This window comes from Scedosporium apiospermum (genome assembly GCF_000732125.1).
Source record: "Scedosporium apiospermum strain IHEM 14462 chromosome Unknown SEQ_SAPIO_0077, whole genome shotgun sequence".
NCBI lineage: Eukaryota > Fungi > Ascomycota > Sordariomycetes > Microascales > Microascaceae > Scedosporium > Scedosporium apiospermum.
The window spans coordinates 623397-651002 of NW_015971778.1; the positions used below are offsets into that span (position 1 = coordinate 623397).

At 51.9% G+C, this 27606-nt stretch overlaps 7 protein-coding genes and 2 pseudogenes across 7 annotated transcripts; 3 read left to right on the forward strand and 6 right to left on the reverse strand.

The window, feature by feature from the left end:
• Positions 1-517: 517 nt before the first annotated feature.
• SAPIO_CDS1819 (LovF) lies at positions 518-9087 on the forward strand (the record flags this gene model as incomplete). The annotated part of the gene is made up of 13 exons (XM_016785000.1): positions 518-700; positions 767-853; positions 910-967; positions 1065-1398; positions 1458-2289; positions 2544-2586; positions 2668-2940; positions 3021-3461; positions 3588-5310; positions 5371-5969; positions 6028-7811; positions 7912-8178; positions 8239-9087. The coding sequence occupies 13 exons, from the start codon at positions 518-520 to the stop codon at positions 9085-9087; spliced, it is 7473 nt and encodes a 2490-aa protein (XP_016645297.1).
• A 554-nt stretch (positions 9088-9641) lies between these two features.
• Positions 9642-10556, reverse strand: SAPIO_CDS1820 (annotated as a pseudogene; the record flags this gene model as incomplete).
• Positions 10557-12926: 2370 nt separating this feature from the next.
• On the reverse strand, positions 12927-13964 carry SAPIO_CDS1821 (Uncharacterized protein; the record flags this gene model as incomplete). Its single annotated transcript, XM_016785001.1, has 2 exons — positions 12927-13101; positions 13171-13964. 2 exons carry the CDS (start codon positions 13962-13964, stop codon positions 12927-12929), a joined length of 969 nt encoding a protein of 322 aa, XP_016645298.1.
• A 792-nt stretch (positions 13965-14756) lies between these two features.
• SAPIO_CDS1822 (Cytochrome P450 monooxygenase) lies at positions 14757-16436 on the forward strand (the record flags this gene model as incomplete). Its single annotated transcript, XM_016785002.1, has 3 exons — positions 14757-14891; positions 14959-15146; positions 15230-16436. 3 exons carry the CDS (start codon positions 14757-14759, stop codon positions 16434-16436), a joined length of 1530 nt encoding a protein of 509 aa, XP_016645299.1.
• Positions 16437-16558: 122 nt separating this feature from the next.
• On the reverse strand, positions 16559-17876 carry SAPIO_CDS1823 (uncharacterized protein; the record flags this gene model as incomplete). The annotated part of the gene is made up of 4 exons (XM_016785003.1): positions 16559-16640; positions 16961-17445; positions 17590-17746; positions 17812-17876. 4 exons carry the CDS (start codon positions 17874-17876, stop codon positions 16559-16561), a joined length of 789 nt encoding a protein of 262 aa, XP_016645300.1.
• A 1163-nt stretch (positions 17877-19039) lies between these two features.
• Positions 19040-20403, reverse strand: SAPIO_CDS1824 (uncharacterized protein; the record flags this gene model as incomplete). Its single annotated transcript, XM_016785004.1, has 3 exons — positions 19040-20070; positions 20137-20149; positions 20272-20403. 3 exons carry the CDS (start codon positions 20401-20403, stop codon positions 19040-19042), a joined length of 1176 nt encoding a protein of 391 aa, XP_016645301.1.
• Positions 20404-22411: 2008 nt separating this feature from the next.
• SAPIO_CDS1825 (putative P450 monooxygenase) lies at positions 22412-24211 on the reverse strand (the record flags this gene model as incomplete). Its single annotated transcript, XM_016785005.1, has 4 exons — positions 22412-22830; positions 22910-23724; positions 23809-23918; positions 24008-24211. 4 exons carry the CDS (start codon positions 24209-24211, stop codon positions 22412-22414), a joined length of 1548 nt encoding a protein of 515 aa, XP_016645302.1.
• A 346-nt stretch (positions 24212-24557) lies between these two features.
• Positions 24558-25477, forward strand: SAPIO_CDS1826 (Uncharacterized protein; the record flags this gene model as incomplete). Its single annotated transcript, XM_016785006.1, has 2 exons — positions 24558-25070; positions 25157-25477. The coding sequence occupies 2 exons, from the start codon at positions 24558-24560 to the stop codon at positions 25475-25477; spliced, it is 834 nt and encodes a 277-aa protein (XP_016645303.1).
• Positions 25478-25840: 363 nt separating this feature from the next.
• On the reverse strand, positions 25841-27581 carry SAPIO_CDS1827 (annotated as a pseudogene; the record flags this gene model as incomplete).
• Positions 27582-27606: the final 25 nt, after the last annotated feature.

A 27606-nucleotide genomic window follows, 5' to 3' on the forward strand; every position in this document is an offset into this window, starting at 1 on the left:
TAAATCTGCGGCCCGCTAGGTCTGCCCATGTTCTCCTCGCACTCCAATTGGCGGTCCACCGTTGCTCCTTAGAGCGTCGGTTTGCATTAGAGTGCGTCCGCTGCGAACTAAGTGATAATTACAGTGTGCCCGATGGAGGAAGCCAGGTCTGAGTGGATTGGCCGCGGGAAGCGCACAGCAGTTGTCCAGTTGGGCGCTCCAGGCATTGTCCGGTCCGCCAACTCCCCGGCTCCCCCTAGTGGCTCGCCGGCTAACTTGGTGCTCTGTGTCCGGTGGTTTGGTTAGAAAATCCGACAATGGGGGCAAGTGCCCGGGACTCGGAGCCGATCTACTCCCGAGTTCCTAGAGGTGTCTGAACCTCGAAGACTTGGTCAATATAAATCTATATTACCAAGACAGCTGCCCCATTCATCGCATCTTGACCTAGACACAAACGGCACATGTGAGCTAAGTCCAACAATTGAACGTGCCCTCCGTCGCAGCGTATCGCGAGGACGGGAGTTGCGAGTTCAGGGCAATGGCGTCGTCAGATATACCTATTGCCATTGTTGGCATGGCGTGCAGATTTTCCGGTGATGCTACCGGACCCGAGAAGCTCTGGGATATGCTTGCCAACGGTCGCTGTGGATGGTCAGAAATATCCGAAACTAGGTTCGCGACCAAAGGCCTGTATCATCCGAACGGAGAGAGGATCGGTTCGGTATGGTCCTTGACAAATATAAACATGTCTCTGCTGACAGATTAGACTAACTCTTGGTTCGTGAAGACGAATGTTCGAGGCGGACATTTCCTGAAAGAGGATCCCGCGGTATTCGATGCGCCATTCTTCAACCTATCCGCCGAGGTTGCCAGTGTATGCATACACCTGTCTCCTCTAAGGCACTGCTCCATATATCTAACGATTCACAGACTCTAGACCCACAGTATAGGCTTACTCTCGAGATCGTCTATGAAGCAATGGAAAGCGGTAGGCCCTTCACTCTCATGGAAAAGAATCAGTTAAAAGAAAAGAAAACAAATCGCGGGGGTGGAAGGGGAAATTCTTACAAAGCTGACGTGCACAGCGGGTATAACCTTGTCGGATTTCCAGGGTTCAGATACATCTGTGTACGCCGGGTGCATGGTTCGCGATTACCATGATACCTTGGCTCGAGATCCTGATACGCTGCCGCGATACTTCATGACTGGCAACGCGGCAACCATGGCCTCCAACCGTGTGTCGCATTTTTACGACCTTCACGGCCCTAGTATGACGATCGATACCGGCTGCTCTACCACCTTGACTGCTTTGCACTTGGCATGTCAAAATCTTCGAGCAAGAGAATCCGGCGCGTCAGTGGTCACCGGCGCCAGCCTGATGTTGAACCCGGACGTTTTCGTGTCCATGTCAAGCATCGGGTGAGAAGGAACCATCTTCCCCGGAAAATGTGAAATCATCCATGTTAACTCTCCTCTAGGTTTCTCTCTCCGGACGGAATCTCCTATGCCTTCGACCACAGAGCAAACGGGTACGGCCGCGGCGAAGGCGTAGCCGCCATCATACTAAAGCGGCTTGATGACGCGATTGCTGCTGGTGATCCCATCCGGGCAATCATCCGCGGCACGGCCCTGAACCAAGACGGAAAGACCCCGACAATCACGACACCTAGCCAAGAGGCCCAGGAAGAGCTCATGCGCACCTGTTACAGACAAGCAGGTGTTGATCCGGCGGAGACTGGTTATGTGGAGGCCCACGGCACCGGCACACCCACCGGGGACCCCATCGAACTGCGAGCTATCTCCAACGTAATTGGTGCAGCGAGTCGTGCCAATGACAGGAGTCAACCGTTATTAGTAGGCTCGGTGAAAACGGCAATTGGGCATACTGAAGCTGCAAGTGGCCTTGCGAGTATCATCAAGGTCGTTTTGGGTCTCGAGAAGGGACTAGTCCCTCCGAACTGCAATTTCAAGCGCCAGAATGAGAAGTTGGATCTCTCGGGGTGGAACGTCACGGTAGGTCAAAATACACCTCCCTCCAGCCCCTCCAGCGTGTGTATTGCCACTGACTTGTCTAGATTCCCACAACCGCTTGTGCCATGGCCCTTGAAGGGAAGCGTACGCCGAGCTTCCATCAACAACTTTGGGTTTGGAGGTGCGAATGCCCCTGTTATTATTGAAGAGTACCGACCAGAGCCAACTCAACCGTCTACATTGACGATAAATCACGACCCCATTCCAGGAGCGAATGGTGCTGGGAAGAGTATCACAATCTCCAATACGACCAACGGAAAGAATGGTACCTCTCAGGATGTGAGTGAAAGTCTGAATGGAACGACGCGATCCGAGAAGGTCAATCATGATATAGTATTGGATGTCACTCCTGATTTGAAACGGGTTGCCATTCCAAATGGTACTATCCTTTCCAATGGCGTACCAAGCCGTGACAGGCTTGATACTACGCATCCGAATGGTATCATAAACGGAACTTCCAAGACGCAGGCAGGTTTCTATTTCTCTCTATATCTCACTGAATCCACCAAGTACTAACTTCAATGATGTTTTAGACTAGCAGGGTATTTGCCCTGAGGGCTAGAGATGAAGAGTCGTGTAAGAGGCGCGCTGCCGATTTGCAAACCTACCTCTTATCCACCAATCCAATGCACCACGACCGACTACTCCACGACTTAGCATACACCCTTGGAGAGCGTCGTTCGGTATTCCCCTGGGTGGCAGCGTATTCTGCCAGTTGCGTACCAAGCCTGGCCGCCGCTCTAGCATGCGACAAATTCGCGCCCGTCCGCACCCCTCCCCAGCCTCGGCTAGGCTTTGTATTCAATGGACAGGGTGCTCAGTCGTATTCTATGGGCCGAGAGCTGATACACAGCTACCCGGTATTCAAAACAAGCCTCGAGGCTCTAGACGGTTATATCAAGGAAATGGGTGCCAGATGGTCGTTGATGGGTAGGTATTCGCGACGGAAACTTCCTCTGCTCGTTCCACTACTCCGACTCCCAATTTCCACTAGCTGACAATGGTTACAGAGGAGCTCTGTCGAGACGAGGACACAACCAACGTCCGGAACCTCGAATATAGCTTGCCGCTGTGCTGCGCAATCCAAATTGCCCTCGTGGATTTGCTTCGCTCCTGGGGTGTGCATCCAACAGCCGTTACCGGCCATTCCAGTGGCGAAGTGGCCGCTGCATACGCTGCTGGGGCTCTCGATGCCCGGTCCGCGATAGCTATTCCGTATCTTCGAGGCGCTCTCTCGGCCGAAACGGAAAACATCATTGGAAAGGGCGGAATGATGGCCATCGGCCTAGGTCGTGAAAAGTCTGAAGCGTATATTTCCCGTGTCCGAGATGGTAAAGTGGGGGTGGCGTGCGTGAACAGCCAGAACAGAGTCACCGCCTCCGGAGACATCTCGGCCATTGCGGAACTGGAAGATCTCCTCGCCATGGACGAGGTGTTTTGCAGACGGTTGCGTATAAACGGGGCATTCCACTCCCCACACATGTCCCCTATTTCGGAAAAGTAAATGGCACAGCTCAGACCGATATTGAAGCCTTCAAAACCAACAAAGGATGTGATATTCTCATCCTCCATGACAGGCAACCACTTGGCGGATCTCCAAAGACTCGCAACGCCCGAGTACTGGAACGATAACATGCTTGGAGTCGTTGAATTTGCGGCATCGTTCCGGAACATGTGTATCTCCGGCCAGTCTGCGGATCGATCTGGGTCTTCTCAAAACGTCGATGTGGCCATCGAACTGGGTCCACATGGCTCATTAGGGGGTCCCATCCAAGATCTCCTAACGCTTCCAGAGCTCAATGGCAGCAAAATATCGTACCTCAACTGCCTGGTACGCAAGAAAAATGCGATCGAGACTATGCAAACGCTAGTCTGTGAGCTTCTTCGCAAGGGGTATCCTGTCGACCTCAAGGCCGTCAACTTCCCTGGCCTTAGTCGTGACGTTCGTGTTCTCCACGACCTACCAGAATACCCATGGAATCATACTACTCGCTTTTGGCATGAGCCACGAGTCAACAAGGCTTGGCGACAGCGAAATGATCCGCCGCATGACATTCTCGGGACCTATCAGTCCAGTGCAAACTCTTCTACGCCGACATGGCGAAATATCCTGAGAACTTCTGACCTCCCCTGGCTCCGCGACCATGTCGTGGGATCCAATATCATTTTCCCCGGTGCCGGCTACGTATGCATGGCCATCGAGGCAGCATCAATGCTAACAAGGCGCAAGTGTCCTGGCCGTGAAATCATTGGCTACAATCTCCGCGACGTCCAATTTGTCAATGCTCTGGTAATTCCCGACGTTGAAGGTCAAGAGGTCCAGCTTACAATGTCCCAGTGCAGCGAAAGCTCCCTGGGTACTAGCGGTTGGCAAGAGTTTCGAGTTTACTCCGTCACTGGCGACAACATCTGGTCGGAACACTGCCACGGTTCCATCCGAGTTCAGTTCACCACTGGCAACGACACGGACAGCGATCTTATAGATGATCTAAAGTTCACAACCACCAAGAGGGATACCAAGTCTACAACATACATTCGACGGGTCGATCCAGAAGATGTGTGGGCGGCGCTTCGATCCGTTGGGATCCGCCACGGGCCAGCATTCCAGAATATGAGCACAGTGGTATCTAACCGAAAGGAAAGTGTCGTCACTTTCTCCGTTGCCGGAGCCTCATCGCCATCGTCTGGGAAGCTACAAACGACCGAGTGTCTCGTTCACCCTACAACCCTAGACTCGGTCTTCCAGGCTGCGTATACTGTGCTTCCCGGGTTAGGAACCAACCTCGACTCACCGTTCGTCCCTAGATCGATCAAGCGCTTGTGCTTGAGGCAGGACATCAAGAATGATTCCGGCCACCAGTTCGAAACGCACCTGCATAAAGGGCCCCAAAGCTCACAGTCCTTCCAGACTAACTTAGCTGTTTTTGACGGTGACGATCCTTCTTCGGATGCGGTGCTGGAAATCCAGGGTCTCGCGTACCAAAGCCTGGACGGTGCCGGTAACGCACCGAAACATGGAGAAGCGTCTAACATCTGCAGCACCATTCGTTGGGGCCAGGACTTGTCTTTCTCAAAGTCGAGGCATGCCCTCGATCATCTGAAGTATCCGACTGATGATCTAGAGATAGCTACGATGATGAAGCTGCGGCGAGCAGTAGTGTATTATATCCAGGATGCCATCAGGTCCTTAACTGACGAGGACGCCCAGAATCTCGAATGGCATCATGCCAAGCATTACGAATGGATGAAAACCCAATTGGCGCTGGCCTCGAAAAATAACCTGGGGTCGGAAAGCTCGAAGTAGCTCACTGACTCTGACGAGGAGAAAGCATCGTTATTCGATGAAGTTGCTGCAACCAGCGTCAATGGCGAAATGATCCAACGAATTGGGCCTCGCATCCTGCCACTATTGAGACGAGAAATCACGCCACTTGAGCTAATGCTCGAGGGCGGCCTTCTATATCGCTATTACCTCCGTGCCCTCAAGTGGGATCGTTCAACTCGTCAGATTGCTGAGCTGGTCAAAACTGTCGCGCACAAGCACCCCCGGGCGAAGATCTTGGAGATCGGAGGAGGCACAGGCGGCGGCACCCAGGCCATCCTCGACGCCCTCGGACGTGATGGCGATGATGAGGGAGCTCTCTTCGGTCAATACGACTTCACTGACGTGTCCCCGGGATTCTTCGAAGCTGCCCGCAAACGCTTCGAGCCCTGGAAGGACCTCATGACATTCCGGAAGCTGGACATCGAGAACGATCCGGCGCAGCAAGGATTTGATTGTGGCTCATATGACATTATTGTCGCGTGTCAAGTGCTCCATGCGACGAGGTCTATGGATAATACGATGGGCAATGTTCGTCGTCTGCTGAAACCTGGAGGAAAGTTTGTCCTCATCGAGACAACCCAAGACTCGTTGGATGTTTTCCTGGCATTTGGATTTCTCCCAGGCTGGTGGCTAAGTACGCTGGTTCCCCCCTATTCGTGATGTCAATAACCCCTCCACTAACCTTGGAGTAGGTGAGGAAGAAGAGCGCAAGACTTCACCGTCACTCACTGTTCTCTTCTGGGACAAAGTGCTCCGCCGGACTGGCTTTACAGGATTAGATTATGAGCTTCGCGATTGCGAGGACAAAGAATTTTACAGCTTCAGCGTGATGATGTCCACTGCGAAACCCAACCCTCCGATCTACCATCACAATGTGGTCCTTGTCTGCGCATCCGATTCCCCACCGCTAGACTGGCTGCATAGCATCCAGGCTGAACTGTCTACCGTAATCGGCACTCCGCCGGAGATCAAGACGCTGAATTCTGTTTGCGCCCAGGGAAAGACCTGCATTTACCTGGGTGACCTGAACAAGGTTATTCTAGCTGACATGGATGCGGATCAGTTTGCTGCTGTGAAGGAAATGGCCACCGCCTGTGAGGGTCTTCTCTGGGTTACAAGAGGTGGTTCCATAGAGTCTGAGGAACCGGAGGCAAGTATAAGCCATGGATTGCTGAGAACTTTGAGGCATGAATATCGTGGGAAACGGTATGTAACGCTCGATGTCTCCCCACAGCGGTCGCCATGGACCCCCGAGACTGCAGCAGCCATCTGCGACGTTCTTTCTGCTGCATTTGATTCGAGCTCCGAGAGTCTTACGCGAGATTGGGAGTACTGTGAACGGCAGGGTTTTATTCACGTCCCGCGACTCTTCACAAGCAAGACCCCCAACGACTACGTTGGACGAAGCGACACTGTGTTTTTGGAGCCAACGATAGAACCCTTGAGTACGCTAGACAGTCCAGTTCGGCTACGTCGTGGGGTTCTCGGAGGCCAAGATACTCCCCTTTTCATTGAGGAGGTCAGCCGACGCCCTGATGATGAGTTACCTCCTGGCTACCTCGAAGTTAGCCCGAAGGCATTCGGGCTGAACACACACGATCCGGTTGCTACCGGCATCCTTGACCCTTTGGAAGGAGGAGCTAGTTTGGAAGCATCCGAGTGCTCAGGGGTCATCACCTGCCTCAGCAGCGAGGCCGCTAACCGGGGTTTCAATGTCGGGGACCGGGTGTGCTGTTTACTCTTCGACGGCTGGACCTCTCGCTCTCGGGTGCATTGGTCAAGCGCTGCTAAAATTCCCGATGACATGACATTTGAAGTTGCGGCAACCCTACCTGCCTCCTTAGTGGCTGCCTATATATCTCTGCTCGAAGTGGCGAAGCTTGACAAGGGAGAAGCGGTCTTGATTCATTCAGCGGGAAGCGAGCTCGGACAATCTGCTATAAAGCTCTGCTGTTGGATCGGGGCCGATATTTATGCCATTGTTGACACCAAGCGAACGTGTCAACTTCTCATGGAAACCCTACAGATTCCAGAGAGTAACATCTTGTCGAGTCGGCACGTTTCCTTCTCTTCGGCCATCATGGAAAAGACTAACGGCAAAGGCGTCGATGTTGTGCTGAATTCTCTGCCTGGCCCGGACATCCAGGAGAGTTTCGACTGCTTGGGAGACTTCGGGCGGTTCATCGAACTGGGCAAGGCGGATTTGGGATACCACAATCAGCTTTCCAAGGCTACTTTCCGCCCCAATACGGCGTTCAACGCTGTTGACTTGGTGGCTTGGGCATCGAGACGGCCAGAGATTGTATGCCGGGCACTTAACGAAGTTGTCCGTCTAGCGCACGAAAAGTTCGTTGCAGTGACAGAGTCAATTACGACGTACCCAATCTCCTGCCTTGCTGAAGCTCTCAGCTCCATGCAAACAGGTCAGCATCGCGGCAAGGTCGTGATTACCGTCGGCGACTCTGACTTGGTCTCAGTAAGTGTATCTCAACAGGACATAATGTTGCCGAATTGAGAAAAGACAGAAAGCAAATCTGGCCACCTTCTATGTGAAACGCAGTCCCCCTCGTGTACAGCTCAGGGGAGATGTATCATACCTCATAGTTGGTGGTATGGGCGGTATCGGAAGGTCATTCTGCGAATGGATGGTCGAACGTGGCGCGAAGAATCTCATCATCATGTCGCGGAACGCGTCCATGGACAACTTTCTCGCTGAGTTACAATGTAACGCGCGTGCAGTGGCATGCGATGTCTCGGATGAGACGCAGCTTGCCAGGGCGCTGGCTAGTTGCGCAGACATGCCCCCCATTCGGGGCGTATTCCAAGCTGCCATGGTCCTGCAAGTGAGTTCGGTTCTTCCTTCTATCGACCCAAAGACCCGGGGTATCTAACAGGAAATCTAGGATTCTGTGTTTGAACAAATGACACTCGACGGCTTCAAAGCTGTTGTGGCACCCAAAATACTCGGAAGCAGAAACCTGCATCGGCAGTTCCCCGACGTGGACTTCTTTGTCATGTTCTCATCCATCCTTGGCGTTACCGGATCTCCGGGTCAGGCCAACTATACTGCTGGCGGAGCTTACCAAGATTCCCTTGCTCGTTTTCGAAGAGCAAGAGGTCTACATGCAGTATGCATCGATCTGAGCATGGTTCAATCTGTTGGCTACGTCGCGGGCGACCACCGCATCTCCAATCGTTTATCACAGAACGGGATCACAATGCTGCAGGAGGAAGAAGTACACCGCATCCTAGATCATGCACTCCTGCACCCACACAACGAACAAATTGTCACGGGTATTAAGCCTAGGTCGAGTGGCGCTGATGGGCACGATGGAGGCTGGCTTCAAGACAGCCGCTTCGACGCCCTTCGATGCCGAGAGTCTTCTCATCAAGCCGCGGCCACGCCCGTCGAGAAAGACGCCAAACTTCGCGGTCTCCTTTCTAGTGAGATGAGCTTTGGCGAAGCCTCGTCGTCCATCCTCGGCGGACTATCAAAGGAAATCATGAACATGTTCGGCACAGAGGAGGTTGACGTGTCCAAGGATCTTACTGCGCACGGTGTTGACTCGCTTGTTGCAGTGGAAATTCGAAATTGGCTCGTAGCGCAAACTGGAGTTGAATTGTCTATCTTAGATCTGATCCAGAGCAAGTCGTTGACGGAGCTGGCAGAACTCGTGGCGGTTCAGCTTGCGTACCGGGCAGAGGGAAGAGACGTGGTCGTGAACGGGTTAAAGGACGGGGTTCATACATGAAACTCACTTTACACTTTCATGCTTTTTGTATTCTTTTAGTATTTACTGCTGCTTCTCTTTTCTTAGAATGTTTTGCCCCCGTCAACTCTGAGGATGCCGTCTGCCTGCGTCTAGATCTCTGCCAGTATGTATCGCGGACTAATCATGTGCAGTTCATTTCTATAACCAGTTCCATAGCACATTATGTTCTTATATGCACCAGAGATTTCCTTATCACGACTCATGGGATCCAAAAACCGACGGGTTTCGACTTTTCACCTCGTGCCTTGTGTGGCTCGAAACGGTCGACCAGCCAAACCGGGTGAACATTTTATGTTTATCGCGGACTCGGTGGGCCCGGCAAGACATTGAGACAATAATTATCAAATAGTGATTTGCCTCAGTCGACAGACCCCTAGAATGTCTTCATTGGCGGGCGCATGTATGCTCTCAATTGCATTCGATCAAAGCCACGGCAAAAAAAGAATAGCGCATTAGTAGGTACCCGACGTCCCAGAAATGCCACGACCAACACCAAAGCCCGATTATGTGCCGTTAAGGCTAAGCTATTTGATCTATATCACCCATGTACTAGCCAGGCCCGCCATGGCGCTCCCAAGCATGACCACAGGAACTGTAAAGCTTAACGAGGTTCCTCCCGATTTGAGATTCTTCCCTCCTTCGGAACGGGTCATGTCATGGTCGCATGGCGCAACGAGGGTCTCAGCAGGCCAAGACCCCGTCGTACATCTTGCCGTTTCTAGCATGTGGCTCGATACGGAAGATTGCAGGTCGGAGGGGGGTTTTACCAAGCAGGGCGATGGCTCCGGGTTAAGGTTCTCATCATCTAAGATCGCACACGGTGGTTCGAGTCCAGGTGCCGAATAATCGTTCAACGACTCCTTGATCCGGATTGTAGCGAGGCTTGCCGGGCAATTGTCTCCTGGAATGGGCACCAGAGCAGGGTCGAGTCCTTTCTCATTATCAATCGAAAAGGTAACGGATCGATCTATCTGATAGGAATTGGTGGCGCTGTCGCTAAGAAGGGAACCTGTGGTTTCGTCAACAGTACAGTTGACATGAAAGCGAAAGCTATAACTGATGGTGAAGTCGATTACCGTGGAGTTGAGCACGTTGGAGGCGCCAACGATGAAGAAGAAGGTGTCCTCCCCATTTGGGACTTGTCCATTTGTCCAAGCTATGGAGGGCAATTTTCCCGGACCTGAATTCCGTTTCATATCCGGTGGCAAGTCGATGGGAAAGCCTCCCCCATGCCAATCCTCACGTCGCCCATCTGGGCCTCTGCCCACGAGCTCCCAGATCATATCGATGTGATGGGGCCACCCCACTTTCATGCCCTGGAATGCGAAAACTATCGGAAAGGGATATACGCGTCTGTAGGCTTCGTTCGGGGTTGGAAACACAAGGTCGAGCTCAAGCGTTGCCCCGACCGGAGTGATGTTACTCTCTGTCTGGGATGTGTCGGTCATTAGGCCAAATAGGAGGATCAGGAGCCGACAGGGCAGGGATAACCGGAACCAGGGCCATGGCATTTTGTTTTTCGTTTTCGTTTTGTGTTTTTAGGCCTCAGGAACAGGTGTCTTATGTTCTCCTGTCTTTGTTGAAAAACTGGGCACTTCAGTGAGCTGCTGGAGGATTTTGGTCAGCGGTAACCCGTTCAGTTGGTGGGTATACATGAACGAAAAAGGGCCGCTTGTGGAAATAATTGGAGGTTGGAGAAGCATAGAGGGAAGATAGAAGCCAATACGACGCGGCCTCAAAAACTTGGAGAGATTTGTTCTCGAGCTGTTGCAGGCGTCAAATCCTGTCCGTCCCCGCCCCAGTTGGACTCAGAATCTGGGTAGGGAAAGGGAAGGGGCTATTTTAAAACAGAAAAGAGACTCGGTACTCCTCACCAACGACGTGACCCCATGATTTAATTCTGGGCGTGCCGTGCCGGCCGTGGATGGAAATCAAATGACCACCACCAAGAGCTCGTATGCTAAATAGAACGCGTCTGTGTAACCCCAGATTTAGATTACCCTATCGGACCGGTTAGCCCATCCAATGCGTCGGGAGACGGCTATCCCTTGAATTTTTTCTGGGCAGAGGGACAGAAATAAATCCTGGCTCTTCCTCGAGCCCATCGAGTGCTTCCAACGAATCGTCAATGGTAAACCAAGAGCCACCGCCGTAAAAAGAAATGGTAGGATTGAAAAGGGAAAAAGTAAAAAGGATAAAAGGGATGGAACGATAAAAAAAAAAAAAAAAAAAAAAAAAAAAAAAAAACTATCGGCACCCGCGTTGAGCCAGCCTGCCATGAAATCCCCGATTACATCCACGATCCAACCCGGGGTCGGACCGGGAACACCTCTAGCATTTTCACCGGCTGCTTAGAGGAGAAGGCTTGAACCAGTCAGCTTAGCTCCCAGATCCCTTGACGATACCACAATTTGTTCATTCCTGTATAGTTTATTTGGTATGGGTTGTGCGCTCGTAGGCAAGATTTTTCCTTCCTCAAGAGATGGGTCTTGGTTGCCACCTCCACACTAGATGTATTGCGGAATTTGGGGCTTGGATGCGACGGTTTGAGACTCGAGAGTGCGACCTTCTTCATACACCTCTCCGGCACCTGCTCTCTTCTTTCTTCCCACCGAGAATGTGTTAATGATTCTCACGGATTGGCCAATCGTTTTGGTCAAGGTGCCGCTATAGCAGCAAGGCACGACGTACGTCCCAGGTAGATTGGTGCCCGATCGAGAAGCTGTACTCGCCTTAGAGTTTTGTACTCGACAGCAAGCTCTCTCGTGGATGGTAGACCGCTAATCACTACCGTTGTCTCGGGTTTCAAGCCCCCTCTCGCGGCGATCTCCGACGCGGCTGGACCTATGGCACAACAGCATGAGTTTTCCAGCTTTTTGTTCAAGAGGTCTCTGCAGCATATAGCTTAACACCCCTGAATTAAACTACAATCCCGAGGTACCGGGGCTTGGACCCTTGGTCATCACACCACAGCGGCACGATCTCTGCTGTAGAAAGCGCCCCGACGAGAAAGAATGGGCGCTCTTGGCGGATATGCCTCGAGACAATCGACTTGGGCAGCAGCGATCGGTTCAAGTCTTTAGGCTTGTTCTGAAAAAGCGCAAGCCGTGGAATCCTAGCCACGACGCATGCATGGATTATGGCCCTCGTTTGGGTTCACAACTACCAAATTCCTCAAAAAGAAAAAAAAAATAAATAAATAAATAAAAAAATAGCCCCAGCTAAGCGGCGATAGCCCAGCGCCATCCAGCCCCGAAGGAGATTACCACGACCGTTGATCGAATACCATACCCGGCTTAGCCTATTTCCAAAACGCGACGGGGGAGGCAGTTGTGTGAGTTCAGACGATGAGGTTCAAACGCACTTGTATTTGTAGCATTGGAACTGCATGTTCGCAACCCGACCACGCGAGGCAGAGCAAACCGGTATCACCTCAGACGCAAAATATACCCACAGCCTTATTCGAAGAAGCGATACGGCTGATGCAAGTTAAACAATGGAAAAATTGAGGCAGCGTTATGCTTGGGGTATCTATCTATCGGCCACGATCTGTGCATCTATGCAAACTGTTTAACTACACTCCATGGGATGATGTACGTGGGGTTTCTCTCTATCCGCTGGAGTGGATAATTGAAAACTGGCGTTACCGTGGCCAAGTATAAGAAGACCCAGATGTACCCAATCGTCTTCTCAACCAACGGAGAGCCCCTGACGCCCATATTCGACTTTAATCTGCGCCACATCCACTGGACACCATCCTCGATCGTGATGCCCGGGACCATGAGTGTGAAGCATTGCACTCCACCCGAAAGCTTCCACTAGGTCATACCTGAGCAGTAATCGAGAAGGATGTGAAAGTGGCCAGATAGGGCGAAGATGACGAGCATGGTCACGTACGACTCCATCAAAGAAGGTCGCAGGCGAAGAAGCCGGCGTGTTATGAATCTGGCGGCGCCCTGCAGGGGCAATCTTAGGCACTGATGCCAAAAGTGACTGTTTTTGAACAAAACAGAAGGTGGTCAGTGACGATTCCGAAATTCTTGAGACTGAATCTGAACATACTTAAAGTATCCGCGTAAAGTACAACACTGGCTGTAGGTCCCATACATCGGCGGCCACTGCCTGACCTCGGAGATGCCAAGCCCGACGAACACGAACGCGAAGAGGCGGTACCATGTATCCAGCATCATGTATCCGATCAGATACCAAGACATGAGCGTTCCCATCAACCGACTTATGAGATCCTCTCTAGTGACTGGATACGGGTTCATCGGCAACCACAGCCATTCCTTGCCCACGGCCCAGGTCTCGGCAATCTTGGGATCCTGCGGTTGACTCGTGACGATATCCATGAATAGATATTGAAAGGCAATCCATCCGACTTGCTGAAGCAGGAATGCGCGCTTCGAAGGGACGACGCCGCCAGGGAACTTGGGCATGCTTTTGATCTCGTACGAGGTCCCAACGCCGCGGAAACTCCACAGCATGCCCGTGGTAAAGTGAACCCGCTCTAGAAGACCCGGGTTCGTAGAATTCGCCTTCCACCGGCTCATCTCACGGCGGATATCTGCGTCGTCGAAGGGGCGCAGCCACAAAAAATTGAAGCAGTGGAAAACATTGACGTAGCTGCACACGGCGAATCCCAGGTACAGCATCAACTGCAGCGAGAAGGCCGACGCTATTCGTATGGAGACGGTGCTGAGGTAAAGGAGGATGGGTAACACGCCGATTCGTAGCGGTGAGCCTTTTGGTGTTGTGCAGAGTAAGAAGGCAGTGATGATTGACTGAAGGGCCATGCATCCCGGAGCCCGGACGTCCCAAGTCACGAGGGTCTTGGGACTGTAGAAGGTTTGCATGGTCGGGACAGGAGAGAACTCTGAGGGTCGGCTTCAATGGTAGAGACTGTAAAGGTATTCGTGCTAAGACGTACAATTGTTCAAGGACTCACAAGCCACGATTCTAGGCTTTAGAGTTATTGCAGATCGGTTCCTATTCCAGCGGGTTTTAGGATTCTATATATGACCCATGGTTTGATATTCTATGATAAACCATGGTCATCAGTATTCTATGGATTATCCGACGGTCTTTCAGAGTCAGCGGCCGATATAGATTGCGGCCCGCTTACTGGGGACTTGCCGACAGCATCTCCGGTGTTTCTTAGCGTTGAGGCAGGCTCTTCCTGGCCAATTCCAAAAACCAAATATTGAAGGCTTCTACCATTCTCTTCTTTTTTTCTTTTCATCCGCGGAGTAGGCATCATACTGGTCTTAACCGATTTGAGCCCCTTCCCCCTCTATCTTGTAGAGCTAGGAGGGCCACATCCTAACGGGGTCGCTGATTTCCGGTTTCCTCGGCGGCCGAATAGGATTACGCCGGCCGATTGGTGATGTGGGACCCACTGCGTTCTACGCATGATCGACCAAGCATGAGTTACGTCTGTTCACAGCAGTGCAAATCTCATGAGGAGGTGTCCTCCGGTCCAGTTTAAAGACTCCCGGATGCAGAAAGGGTCGAGTTTATTAATCCTTCAGCGGCTTGACGTTGAACAGGGTCAAGTTAACACTAGTAGCACTATGCTAGAACTAGCGTTCCTAGAGTCTGCATGCTTGCCGTATCGTAAGATCAGCAACCATATACACCTGCCGAAGATGCACCTGATACAATATGCACTATCGTCTGTCGGAGTCGCAGCTTGCCCTCTACTTCTCGTCGCCGTGGTCGAGCTTCTTGCTCCAGGATACGTGCCTAGTGTTCTCCGCGACGCCGTCTCTAGTGTGATCAATGTAAGCCTACGCCCATACCCTTTTATCAAAGGAGCTCTGAGGTGGGACTGATTAAGACGCGAAACAGGCCTACCTAAATCACAGATTTCCTATTAAACATCGAGACGGAATACGGGATTTGCCGTCGTGTCCATACCACTGGCCTAACGGTCAAGGCGATGAAGCCAAGTTTCTCAGTGGCGTCGAGAACTCACCCGCATGGAAGGAAAGATATGGCAGTATTTACCGCATCTGGTCGGGTATGAAACCGGAGATGTGAGTAACACAAATTATCGAAGAATTCTGGTTCATGTTGGATCGGGAAAAGAGAAATGGCCGACTGGCTGACAGTTGAATAGCGTGTTGACACAGCCACATCAGCTCTCTGGCGTATTTTCCGATTCCGATAAGCATATCAAGGCTGCGGCGAACGATTCGGGAGCATACATGAACCGCCTACTGGGAAAGTGCGTCGGCTTAATCAGTGGAGAGGAATGGCGAAATGTCAGATCAGTCGTGGGCATGCCTTTCGGCTACCAAGTCACTTCGACCCGGATCCCGAACGTCGAGCGCCAGATTCTCGATCACCTCGACCGTCTTCATACCAACGGCAGCCTCGGGAACGAGATTCTGCATCCGGTCAAGGACATGAAGATGCTGCCGTTCTGGGTGGTTGCCGAGATATTTTACCCCCGTTTGCCGCCACTATTGGCTCAGGAACTCCTCGGGCTTGCCCCCTTACGAGAGAAAATATTCCGCCACGTCGTGCAGGGCGGACTGACACGCTTTTCCTGGGCTCAGTGGCTACCCACCACGGCCAATGCCGAGCTTCGAGAATTTCAGGGTCGATGGAAGGCATTCAACGATGCGGCTCACGCACACGCACTGGCCCACGATCCTTCGCTTCCCATTGCTCAGATGTATAAGGCGACCAAGTCTGGCCAGATGACCCAAAATCAACTCCTGCAGACTCTAGATGAGGCCTTGTACGCGAATTTGGACATCACCACGGGTGCGCTGTCCTGGAACCTGGTCTTCTTAGCGGCACACCCGGACGTGCAGAAGCGTTTGCGTTCAGAAGCCCAGCTCGCCTCCGAGGAAGGCCGAATGGATGCTTATCTGCGAAGCGACTCTACGTACCTAGCTGCGTGCGTGATGGAATCGAGCCGCCTAAAGCCCCTCGCCGCGTTCAGCGTACCACAAGCGGCACCCACGGCGCGAGAAGTGGACGGATACATCATCCCCGCCGGCACCAATTTCATGGTTGATTCTTACGCGCTGAACATTGACAGCGACACGTGGGCCCCGGACAACACCACGTATCGGCCTGATCGGTTCCTGGCAAAGAGGGGTTCGGAGTTGCGGTATCGCTTCTGGAGGTTCGGGTTCGGTCTTCGTCAGTGTATGGGGAGGTACGTGGCAGACTTGATGATCCGGCAGACGCTCGTGCATCTCGTGCTGAACTACGAGTTGAGCTGGTTGGATAAGGAGGATTGGAGCCGGAACCGCGATAGTTGGATTACACATCCTGATTTCTTGTTGCGCTGTGTAAAGAGGGCGCAGTGAATCTAGCGGAGTAGCGACGACGTGTTGCTGTCAAACTTGGTACCGACAGAGATGGAATATTGAATCTAGTTATTATGGATCATGAGCAGTGGTATGAGGGTCTTGGGCCTTCGAAGACGGTGTTACCATTGAGCAGCGACCCGATACACTTTGAGGCAGAGATCAGATGTGTTCTCATCCTTCTTTCGACTTCCAAGGCCGGGACTAGTTATTTCCGGTGTGCCATCTGTTATTACAGAAAATGATTCAAAGGCTTAATGATAAATCAAGGCTTGTGTTATACTCATCTGCACCAGATTCCTCACAACCAAGATGACATCCCTCCCAGAGAAAGACCTTCAAGCGGCTAGAGAAGTGAGAATTTACCTAGTATGGGCAATAAAAAAAAGCCATTCAACTCAATTTGAACCTCGGGCGGTACCAGCTTCGAAACCTGACCCATGTCCCACGGCAGCAGCATTATTACAATGACTAGATAGTTTCCTCATCCCAACGTCAATGGAACAACGGCCTTAGAGACGTACATGGTACACCTACCACCAAACGTTGGCATCTTCGGCAGCTCGACCGGCTCAGGCCAAATCCTCAAGTCCACATCTGTACACCCAGCAGCAGCATAATCCTCATGAACATCTTCTACAGAGAACCCCGGCCACACCCGACCCATCGGCACTGCTTTCATGTTAGCCGGGTTATACTTTGGCTCCCCATCCTTGATGCCACTAGATGCAGTGGCGGAATCGGTTTCGGCCCCATCTTGTTTGAGACATTCGACGACCACGATGGTACCGCCGGGCTTGACACGAGCCTTGAGCAACTTGAGGAGCTCGATCGGATCGTCGACATGGTGAAGGGCGAAGCTGATGATGGCGCAGTCGAACCCGAACCACTCGGGACGGGTGAGGACCGGGGTTTTCTCAGGCTCGTTCAGATCGCCTTGGATGGCGTGCATGCGATCTTGGTGGTTGGGACCCAGCAGCTTCGACGCCTCTTCGTTGAATAATTTCACCTGAGAACCGAGTTTGTCTATTCCATGAAAAGTCGCCTGTGGGAAGCTGTCAAGTAGTCCCTGTTGTTTGGATCGTGTTTTTTTTAGCAAATGCCGTAAGCCAGATGGGTGACGCTGGACTGAGTGAGAGGTGCTGATACTTACAGACGAGACTGTACCATTCCCACATGCGTAATCCAGGATGCGTTGTGGCTTCGACGGGTCAACACCGAGCCAGTCGCTATTTTGCTTGAGACAGTCTTTGATCTGCGCAAGGAGCTTCTTAATCCATTCTAGTTGATAGCTCGAGTCCAGGGACGGTCTGGTGATCTGCGTCAGTATTGTGGGGCGTGAGTTAACACGAGAGACGGGAATTGATGGCCTCACTCGGTGTGTTCTCCAGTGGTGGGCTTCACGGTTGGGGCCTGAGTGCTGGTCTGAGTCGAGTCCATGATGCAAAGCTGGATAAGTGGAGCCAGAATAATGCTAGATAATACGATAAGTTTAGTGACACTATTCCAGAATCCACAGACAGGCGACAAAAGAGAAGAAGATCAGCTACGCACTTAAGTACGTAGGCCGGGCACATTCCGCCCTAAGCACGTTTGAGCAAGTTACTCCAATCCTACAGGCGTCTACGCGTGGTGTGGGCACGAACCCGGAGACTTATCGGCCACTTTTTCCTATTTCTATTTATATTTCATATTATCGACCACCACCATGCGACAAAATATGGGGGTACACTATCATCTGAGCAAGTTTGTGGATGGTCAATACGCGGCCGCACTGGACGAGAGCCGAGTGATATCAGCGATGAGAAATTTGTGACGCGAAAATAAAACGGGAGTGGAGTGAAAGCTCGCGTTGCTCGCGATGCCAGAACTCCCCTTTTAGAAGGCGGATTGTAGGATCTTCATCAAGAAGGATCCTCTCTCTAGAAATCGGCTCACACTTGAGCGAACTCTGCCCACCGCAAAGGCCAGGCGCCGCGAATGTCCGGTCAAGTCTTGTCGTGGTAATTTCTAAGCACCCATCACGTCCCAAATGCACACATTTTTTCTTTTCCATGGCGTGGGGGACACTATTTTTCATGCCTTGAGGCTGCTACTGGCGATGCTGTGATAGTGACCTGCATTTGCCAGGCGAGGGATGACTCGCGAGTGTTCCTCCCACATCGAACATCTGTGCTGACGTTCACGTCTTATTTGCATTTGACACCTTGATGGACCCATCTAGGTCGGGCGCACCAATACGAAAGATTCCCAGGCAGATAGAGATAAGTGTGTGTGCGCAAGCTGTGAACCGCGATCGGTGATTCGGTGCAAAGCTCACCAGCTGATTGGGTATGATAGTCTCCGAAGGATTGCACCGGAGTTTATCGAACCTGAACCAAAGCACGGAGGGCAAAAACGGCTCCCCATACTGAATACTATTCCATCCGGGTCCCTAGAATGGAGGGCGGAATGTTCACCAAAGAGTCTCTGTGCGCACCGTTTATCTTAATCTACATATTTCAATAGAGGAAGGATGGGAGCCAACATGCCTAGTTGAGGCAGAGAGATAAAAGAAAAGAAAAGAAAAGAAAAGAAAGTAACTTGCGGCTTAAAATTATCGTCTATATGAAAAGTGCTTGACTGTAAGAAGTGCCCACCACTACCGTCGACTCCCCTGATTTTTCTACATCTATCACCCGCAGCTGCCCAAGCCGGCTCGTAAGCGACATGCACCACTGCCCCATCAACTTCCGGAAGAAATCAGCCGACGGGTCTTGGAACTCGGCAGCCAGAGCCCGGACAACATCTCGGTATTTCTGTAGCTCCCTTGCCGGGATCCTCCTCGTTATGACCAGCTGCTCCTGCGGATCTAGCTCGAACACGCCGAATTGCAGACTCGGCATTCGAGTGTCGGAGCGTGGCCCACCGCCGCGCGGATCAAGACCTGACGACCGGACGACGTCCTCGAATAGGACGAGCATGATGTCGAGGCAAGTGGCGATCATAATGAACGAGCATCTACACACTTGGCCCTTTTGCTTCCCGCTGGTCAGTTTGACGACCTCGGCGAGGCAGGCTTTGTTGAGTTTCATGATTTCGTCGAGGGTTCCCATTCTGGATTGTAGATGCGTTTCGAGGCCGTATGTCATCCGGCAAAGAGATAAGAGTTGAGCCATCCGTTCTCTACCCTCATCGCTCTCGCCGCGGAATAGGGAGTGTGGTAGACTTGGTTCTATCACGATCGTCGAGTCGCCCGAGGATGAAGAGTGCGACTTTTCTGCCCGCCCATCTAGGAGTGTTGCTGAACCCGGTTCCTCGGGCAATGGTTGGTTGGTATTGTCGGGTAACTCCCAGTTCCAGCCAAAGGTTTCGTCGGAGAAGTCGATCGGCGGAGCATTGTAGTCTGATTTATCAGTCGATACGAAGTAACTGATGGGGCTCATGGACCGCGTTGACTCTGCCTCAGACGTGTCGGGGACGAGCGCATGGATGGTGGTACTGGTGCTGGTGACTGTGGTGCTGCTAGCTGAAGTGGGTGTTGGAGACCCCAGAGCCCGGCCACTGCCCAAAGCTCCTGTTACAGAGGGCGACCTTCTTTGCCGCCCTGCGCCAATATCGCTGCCGTCATTCCTCCTTTTTGATGTGCGACCAACTATAGAAATTTTGAATATACAGCTCAGGTTGTTTTGTCGACAACGTATACAGCCCGTCTTCTCACCGCTGCAGCGAACCTACATTCAATGTGTCCAATTGGTTAGCCAAGCATATATTTATTTATTTATTTTATTTATTTTATTTTTTGTTTAATATGGAGAGAGAGAGAAAGAGGGAGGAGGGCCGGCGGGGCGCGTACCTTAGCAGCGTGGCACTCTGTACAGGCCGTTCGCATGCGCGGAGGCTTACTGGTCGTTGACATGGTAGGTCCGGCCTCTCCCTGGGCGTTTTGGGAGGCCGAGTTCACGGCGCCACTGCTGGTAACAGGCATAGAGGCAGGGCTTAGTGGGTTCTGGGTACCATACGGGTTGGCCAACGAGCGCAAAAATTGCTTAAACACCTTTGTCTTGCGTGATTGCTGTCAAGAATTAGAGGACATGGATCTTGGGCCTGACGACATCTCATCCCCAGGCGGCCTCCTTATCAATGGTCCGAGAGTCAAACCATTCCCATTGCCGCCTACCCTCCCCCGGGTCTTCCCTGGGCCACCAGTTAAAAGAATAACAATGAAAGACTCTGCAGCCAATGGAATTTAGCTCATTATGCCTCACTTCCTCGCCGAGCCCTCTCAACGAGCAGATATTACCCCCAAATCCCAAGGAACGCCACCCTACTACGGACCAGCGCAGGCCAAGACTTGCTGCTGCGCCTAAAAAATGACTAGTAGTGGGCCTTATCTCCCCACGCGCGGAACAGGCCGCATATTCTTCAAGCCCGGTCCTCCACCTTTGATACCACGAAGCCATTCCGCTCCCTGGGTCACCTTGGTGGAGACTCCTCCGCTGCCCTGCATTACTTTTGACATTGGCAGCCAAGCTCAGGTACTCGGCGGGACGCTCCTCGTCCCACGACCTCGCAATAATAGCTGCTCGTCGTAAGCCGGCCCACGGCTGGCCGGCCCCTGCATTCCCAAAAGGTCCTTCTCGTTACCATTGCAATAATATGACTTGAGCCTGTTGTTAGGAACATAGCTTGGATAGCCGTCCGAGCCTGGTGCGGGAGAGAGGGTCGATTGAAGTAAGGGGTGTTTCCTTCAAGATATCCGTGGAGACATAACACGGGCTTGTTGCAGCAATTTCCATTCTCATCTAGAAAGCGAGAGCGGACTGCGCTATTAGTCGTCGTCAGCTGCAGGCCATAACTCGGCGTCCCTCATGGCCTGACGTGATTGCAACATGCTCAGAAGGATCCTGCAGGTGTGGCGACTCCTCATGCCTCAAGTATGTAAGATGCATGGGATGGAAATATGTGGTGCGTGGGAGTCTGCATACGACCTTATCACTGATTGGGATCGTCAAGGCATGTCTTGACCGAACGTAAGCTCGGTGACTTTCTTGTAAACTTCAATAGACTAGATTAGTTCCAAGGACAGGGTCTTACTCGGCTCGCCATTTTTCCTTTCTTCCCGTCGCGTCTCTCCTTCGGCTTCTCGAATGGCCCTAGGTCTCCGAGCGACGTGTCGTGCCTTTCCGCGTGGCTGGACCGCGGGAAAACCTCAAACGGCGGCCCGCAACACTAAACAACCCGGCTCGACCCCGCCACCTTTTCTTCAACCCACTCCAGCGCGGCGGTTCGACCCAGAAGGAACACTCCTTTGGTAAATTCCGGCGGAATGATTGGCCACAGAAGGTTCTTCATGCCGGGCTGGATGGCTCATTTCCCCCGGAGTGTGGATCATGAGGCAGAACTCGGAAGTTCCCGGTGCTGCTATTCGGGTGAAGAATCTTAGTTTCCAGTCTGCAACATCGTACTTCGTACGCGCAGGTTTTCCTTTGAGATTAATGATCAGCCGCTAGGTCAGACTCGGCTAGACCAGGTGGATAGCTGTAGCGAAGAATTATTATCACTGCAGAATTTTTAGACTCGGCTGATGAGCCACTTGGGGATGTCTGTAGCGTCCTGCTTGATGAAGAGGAGGAAAAAATGAAATTCAGTTATCTTTCAGAGGAGCGTAGAGGAGAGTTTCGAATTAACTTCTCTCAACGTTCGTGCTTTCGCCGCGTAGACCTACAACATGTCTACTCTTTCAGAGATAACTGGTGGCTCTGCTTAAAATCATACACCTGTAGCTATATACAACTCTGCTCAATCATCCCATCTACCTAATTTTGGGTGGAGATCCGTTTTGTGAATAGTGTCATTGGTGTGTCGTATTGTGGCCTAGGCTGCCTGTGGCCTTCGCCGTCATGCAGGAGCGGTGAGAATAGGTTCGATCTACAATCTTATTCTTGGAAGGCTTCGAAGTTATGTACAAAATGTCTCCCTTACGCGAGAGAGCTTTACGATCTCTCCTTAATGAGCACCTCAAGCTCGCTATCCGGCAAAGTCGCCAGTCCATAGTGCTTTTGCCAGCTCTTTTGCGCACCGGGCTTGTGTTTAATGTCGTAGTTCATCAGGAGATGGGCCAGGACGACCTTGATCTCCGCATTGGCGAAAAATCGCCCCGGACACGCCCAAATCCCGTGGCCGAAGTTGATGTTGTCTAGCCCTGTTGAAGCGTGCTGGTATTTTTGCTCGTTTCCTGGAATCTCACGAAGCCGCGAGAATCGGAAGGGGTCGAATTTGGTGGGATCTTTGTAGAGTTTTGGGTCTTGGTTGATGGCATGGCTGTTGATTGTCATGCGGGTTCCTGCAGGGATAATGTGACCGGTAGATGTTTTGAGGCCCTTTGGATTCGTTACGATGCGGGGAATGTTGACTACAGTGGGTTAGTATTAGCGGCCGGTGTCAACAAGAGGAGATGTCCATCCCTGATTTTAACCCAAAAGACCACTTACCAAGTGATGGAGGGCTGAGCCTCTGGGATTCCTTGGCAAAGCTGTCGAGTTTGCGTAGTTTCACTAGCGAATTCTTGTCGATGATGCCGCCTTTGTCACCAAGCACGTCCAAAACTTCTTGCCTCATGGCCTCTACATCCTCTGGGGCCGTAGCAGCTAGATCGAAGACAACATAAGTTAAGGCGTTGCTCAGATTATAGATCGACGCAAACGTAGCAAGCAGCTGGTCACGTCCCAGCTCTCTAACGGACGGCGGGTGGGAATACTGGGATATGAGCCAGTCAAGCACAGCACCGCCTTCACCATCCCTGGCATCATTGGTAGACGGCTTGGCTTTCTTTCCCACGGGGCCTCCGTTGCTCTCCTTCTGATACTTGGCTGCGAGAAGAGGTGCGAGCTTCTCTTCGTTGATGGTGCGCTGTCTCTTAAGAGCTTTGACTTGGGGAAGAAATGGGGCTAGGACGAAGCGGATCGGTTTCGGGAGGATGGTAAGCACCATCCAGGCCCAAGAAACGTTCTGCGTGTAGTTGACAGTAGCTTCGACCCACTCCTCGTCGCGGCTCAGTGGCAGGCCGACGAATGCTCTTCCGGACATGAGAGAGGCGACGCGGGACATGGCGTGGCGAGGCTTGATGTTCGTCCAGTTCTTGCAAGACCCTATGTTCTGCCTAACGGCGTAGTCGACCTCTGCCACGAAGGAAGCCAAAACCGCCGGCGTGTTGCGTGTCAAAACATTGCGCATGGCACTGTCGAACTCGTCTGCTCTGGTTCCCATGTAGGTATACTCGCCCAGAAAGACATCGTAGTGGTGTTTCCTAGAGAATGTGGCAATCACGGCGTCAGGCGAAAGTCGAGGAAGGGGGGGGGGGGGGAAATAGCATCTTTAGGCTTGAACTCACTTAATAGACACTTCCGATTCTGGGAGGCTTCGAATTGTCTCAATTTCCGACGTAGGCAGCACGGCCATGTCCATTCCCGGAAGGGAAAGCATGAACGGCTCGTTAGGACACTATTGAAAGATGTTCCTGTTAGCAAAAGCGTACGGCTAGGGGTCGGGAAATGGCAGAAAGGGCGATGCTGGGAGACCATGCTACATACTTGTCGCTGTGCCTCCTCCAGAACCTCAACCACGTTGTTTCCCGTGATCTTGAAAACCTGTAATCCCGCCTTCTTAGACGGCTTTACGAGTTTGTAGACGACGTAGGCGCAAGTGAAGCCCAATACCGCGATAGAAACCCTCGTTTTCGAGTCTGTGGGGAGATTCTCCTTGATCAGAGTAAGAACTTGCGATGCGAGAGGCATTTTGCAGGTTGTGGTTCAATCCAACGGGTGTGCAAGGGAATGGTGGAGAATCTTGATGCCCGGTCGAGACTCAAAGGCGAGATGGCGGTCAAGAGGAGCTTGTTTATCGTTCTCAATTGCTTATTTACCTATCGGTGTATTTGCCTCTATTCTGCCGGTCCGTTATAAGAAGCTCCCAGCAATTAAAAGCATAAAAATGAGAAAGGACAAGACCAATAGAAGTACAATCACGCTATCCATCACATCTCATACGATATTCTCGTCATCTTCTCTTTGGACGAGCCGCGTACTACTCCCCCTTCTTTCATTTCCTTCCCACCTGATCGTCCCAGCGACAGCTTCAGAAATGGAGAATAGCCTCGTCTGGTATTTTGCATATGGGTCTAACATGTCCTCGGCCGTCATGGCGCGGCGCGGAATCAAGCCAATTGACGCCAAGAACGTTGTGATCAACACACACATCCTTGTTTTTGATGTCTTCGGAGTCCCGTTCACGGAGCCGGCCATGGCGGGAATAAAACAAAGGCCGGCCGACCATAGCGAGCCCTCGGTGCATGGAGTCGCCTACCTGCTCTCGGCGTCCGATTACAATCGGCTGAAAGTCTCCGAGGGGGCCGGCACCGGCTACCGGGAAGTCATGTTGGACGCTGAGGTGGTCGGTGGCCTTGGGGACCTAGATCAAGGGCCCGCTAAGAGGAGAGGCACTAGTGATGTCCCTGGCACCGTCGATGGGGTGGTTTCGCGCAGAATTCTCAGAGGAGAAGCAGCCGTGTCCAATCCTACACTCACGGTGTCCACCCTCGTGGCCAGGCACCCTTTTCATCCTACTCCGCCACCATTGCCGAGCCTGCGATACATGGTGAGAGACACAGGTCTCATTTTTTTTTCAAAGGAAAACACCGCACACATGCATGTTCAAGCGTGATTCACTAACCGTTTTGGTAGAACTTGCTCATCGATGGGGCGGTGGAGCGCGCTTTCCCCGAGACGTACCTACTTTACCTGCAGTCTCTTCCCACATACACCGCACCGGAATTAAATCGGCTCCATGAATTCTGTGCCGTTCGTATGTTCTTAGGCTTTTGGCGTCCGATCCTGGTTTTTGTCATGAAGCGCATCAAGGCTAAGGCCGACCCCGACGAGGACAACGCCTCAGCATGGGCTGCGGCCACCGTTAACATCTTGTTCAGGACAATGTGGGTTTACCATGATGCAGTCCATCGGAAGATATGGCGTTGTGACGGAGGAAGGTCTACTGCTCAATGAAGGAGGGAATCGGGGGGTACAGTTGCCGTTATTTAGCTATTCTTTAACGTTTGGTTGATCGAATGGAGCTCGGTAATGGATTAGACAATATATAATGGAGGTCCTATCGAAAGAGAAGTGGATGTTGACGTTGTTAGGACTTACAAGATACAGGAGCCGGAGGAGAGGATAGAGAGGATGCGGGTTCCCAGTTCTCTACCAGGAAGCCATCCGAAACAGGAAGATCAGCTCTCGTTCCCCATCAGCAATGAGAGCCACTCTAGGTGTTCTTATTTCTAGAATAACGATTCTATGGTATTGACCAGTTTGAAGTGCCATCAGCTTTAACTGAATCATCAATTTTCCGTCAATAATTAATAATTCTCAGTCCTTGGCAGTTTCTGTCTTCGTCATGGAATTTAGTCAAAAGGCGTGGAAGGTCTTCCTGAATTGAGCGGATTGCCAGAAAAGCGAACTGCAAGAATAGCACACCACGGTAATAAAAGAGTCTATATCGGCTTTTCAATGAGCAAAGGAGCATTTTGCTTATCATGCTAGACTACTCATTTTCCTTGACGAACCTACCTCGACCAAAATTGACCGTTGCTCCTCGTTCCACACCCGAGGGACATTGTCGAACAAGACTACAGCTTTATTCTGCCTTTGCCGTTTGGCCGTTTCCTCCACCTCTCTCAACACCCGAAGGATATTCAACCCAAGCACTTGACGCAACTCTTCGCCGCTCAAGCCTCTCTCGGCCAACGCTGACGCAAGCTGAGGATACTGCGTGACGTCGTCCAAGCCCTTTGGACCGTTCAACATTCCGTCGAAATCCGAGCCGATTCCCACATGGGAATATCCGATTCTGTTCCCTGCGTACACAATATGCTCTACGACCTGTTCCAGTGTTGCGTCCTTTCCGCCGCTAGGGTCGAGAAGGGAGGGCAGGAAACAGATCATGATTACACCCCCGTTTTCTTTCAGCAGATCCAAGACTTCGTCGGTTACATTTCTGGGATGGGGACATAGAGTGAAGCTGAGATAGATAGGAAAGGGAAAAGAGAGATTTGCTTGTTAGTTAGGCAGCTGATTATGGGCTCGGTCTTACTCACCAAGACGAGTGGGAGAAGATCACTGGTGCTGTAGACAAAGCCAAGACGTGGCGTTGAGTGGCGTGGCTTGTATGCGATAGATCGACCATCCTGAAGAGACGTTACTGAGATCAGCTCTCCCATCGCCCCAACAGGGTTGCCTAGGCGCTTTCATGCTTACATTCCTATTCGATTCATCTCATTGATCATCTCGTGGCCGTCGGTCGACAGGCCGTGGTGTCTAGGAGCCTTTGATGTCTAGATTTGGGGTGGGACAAGACCGACAGTTAGTCGCAGTTGAAATGTGCAGAATCGGATCTAGTTGTTGTTTCACCCACAGCCGAGTCCACGTAGAGGTTATTAGCATCATGACACAAGGTCACATATCGGACGCCAAGCCGGTGAAGCATCCGCAGCACGCTTGCGCTGTTGGCGATTTGATGGAGGCCTTCCACGCCGATGAGGCTGGCGATGCGGCCACTCTCGAAAGTGGGCAAGATGTCATCAGACTTGTCCACGAAGCCAAACGTCTCGGGATACGAGTCAAACAGGTTGTGTAGCAGGTCTATCTGCTGCAAGGTGGTCCTGAGAGTGTCCAACAGCGGTTCGGTAGAAAAGTCATCCGTCTTGATTGGACTTGAGGAAAAGATTGGAAAATATTAGTTAACCTTTTGGTGATGATCATAGGCAGGATCTAACCATGGGACAAAGGCGCTCCAGAATTGGCAGCCGATACGACTCTTCTTCAGGCGCCGTAGATCAGTCTGACCGATTGGCATATCCTCCAAGTCCTTTACGCTGAGAGGGTCAAGTTGGTTTTGCAGCCAGCCTCGAATCATCCATGCAAAGTCATTGTGGCCGTCTATTCAAGGCATGGGACAGTCAGCCGTGGTCTCTTGCGTCATTGGATAGGGGCGCTCTCATGGTTATGACGCAGTCTTTTCTTCTCACGAACCTGCTAGTGGGACGCTACGCAGAATTTGGTCGATATCTGGCATCAGATGGTCATTAGAGGTGGTGTTGTTAGAGTTCATAGTTCGACTATTGGACGTGGCTGGA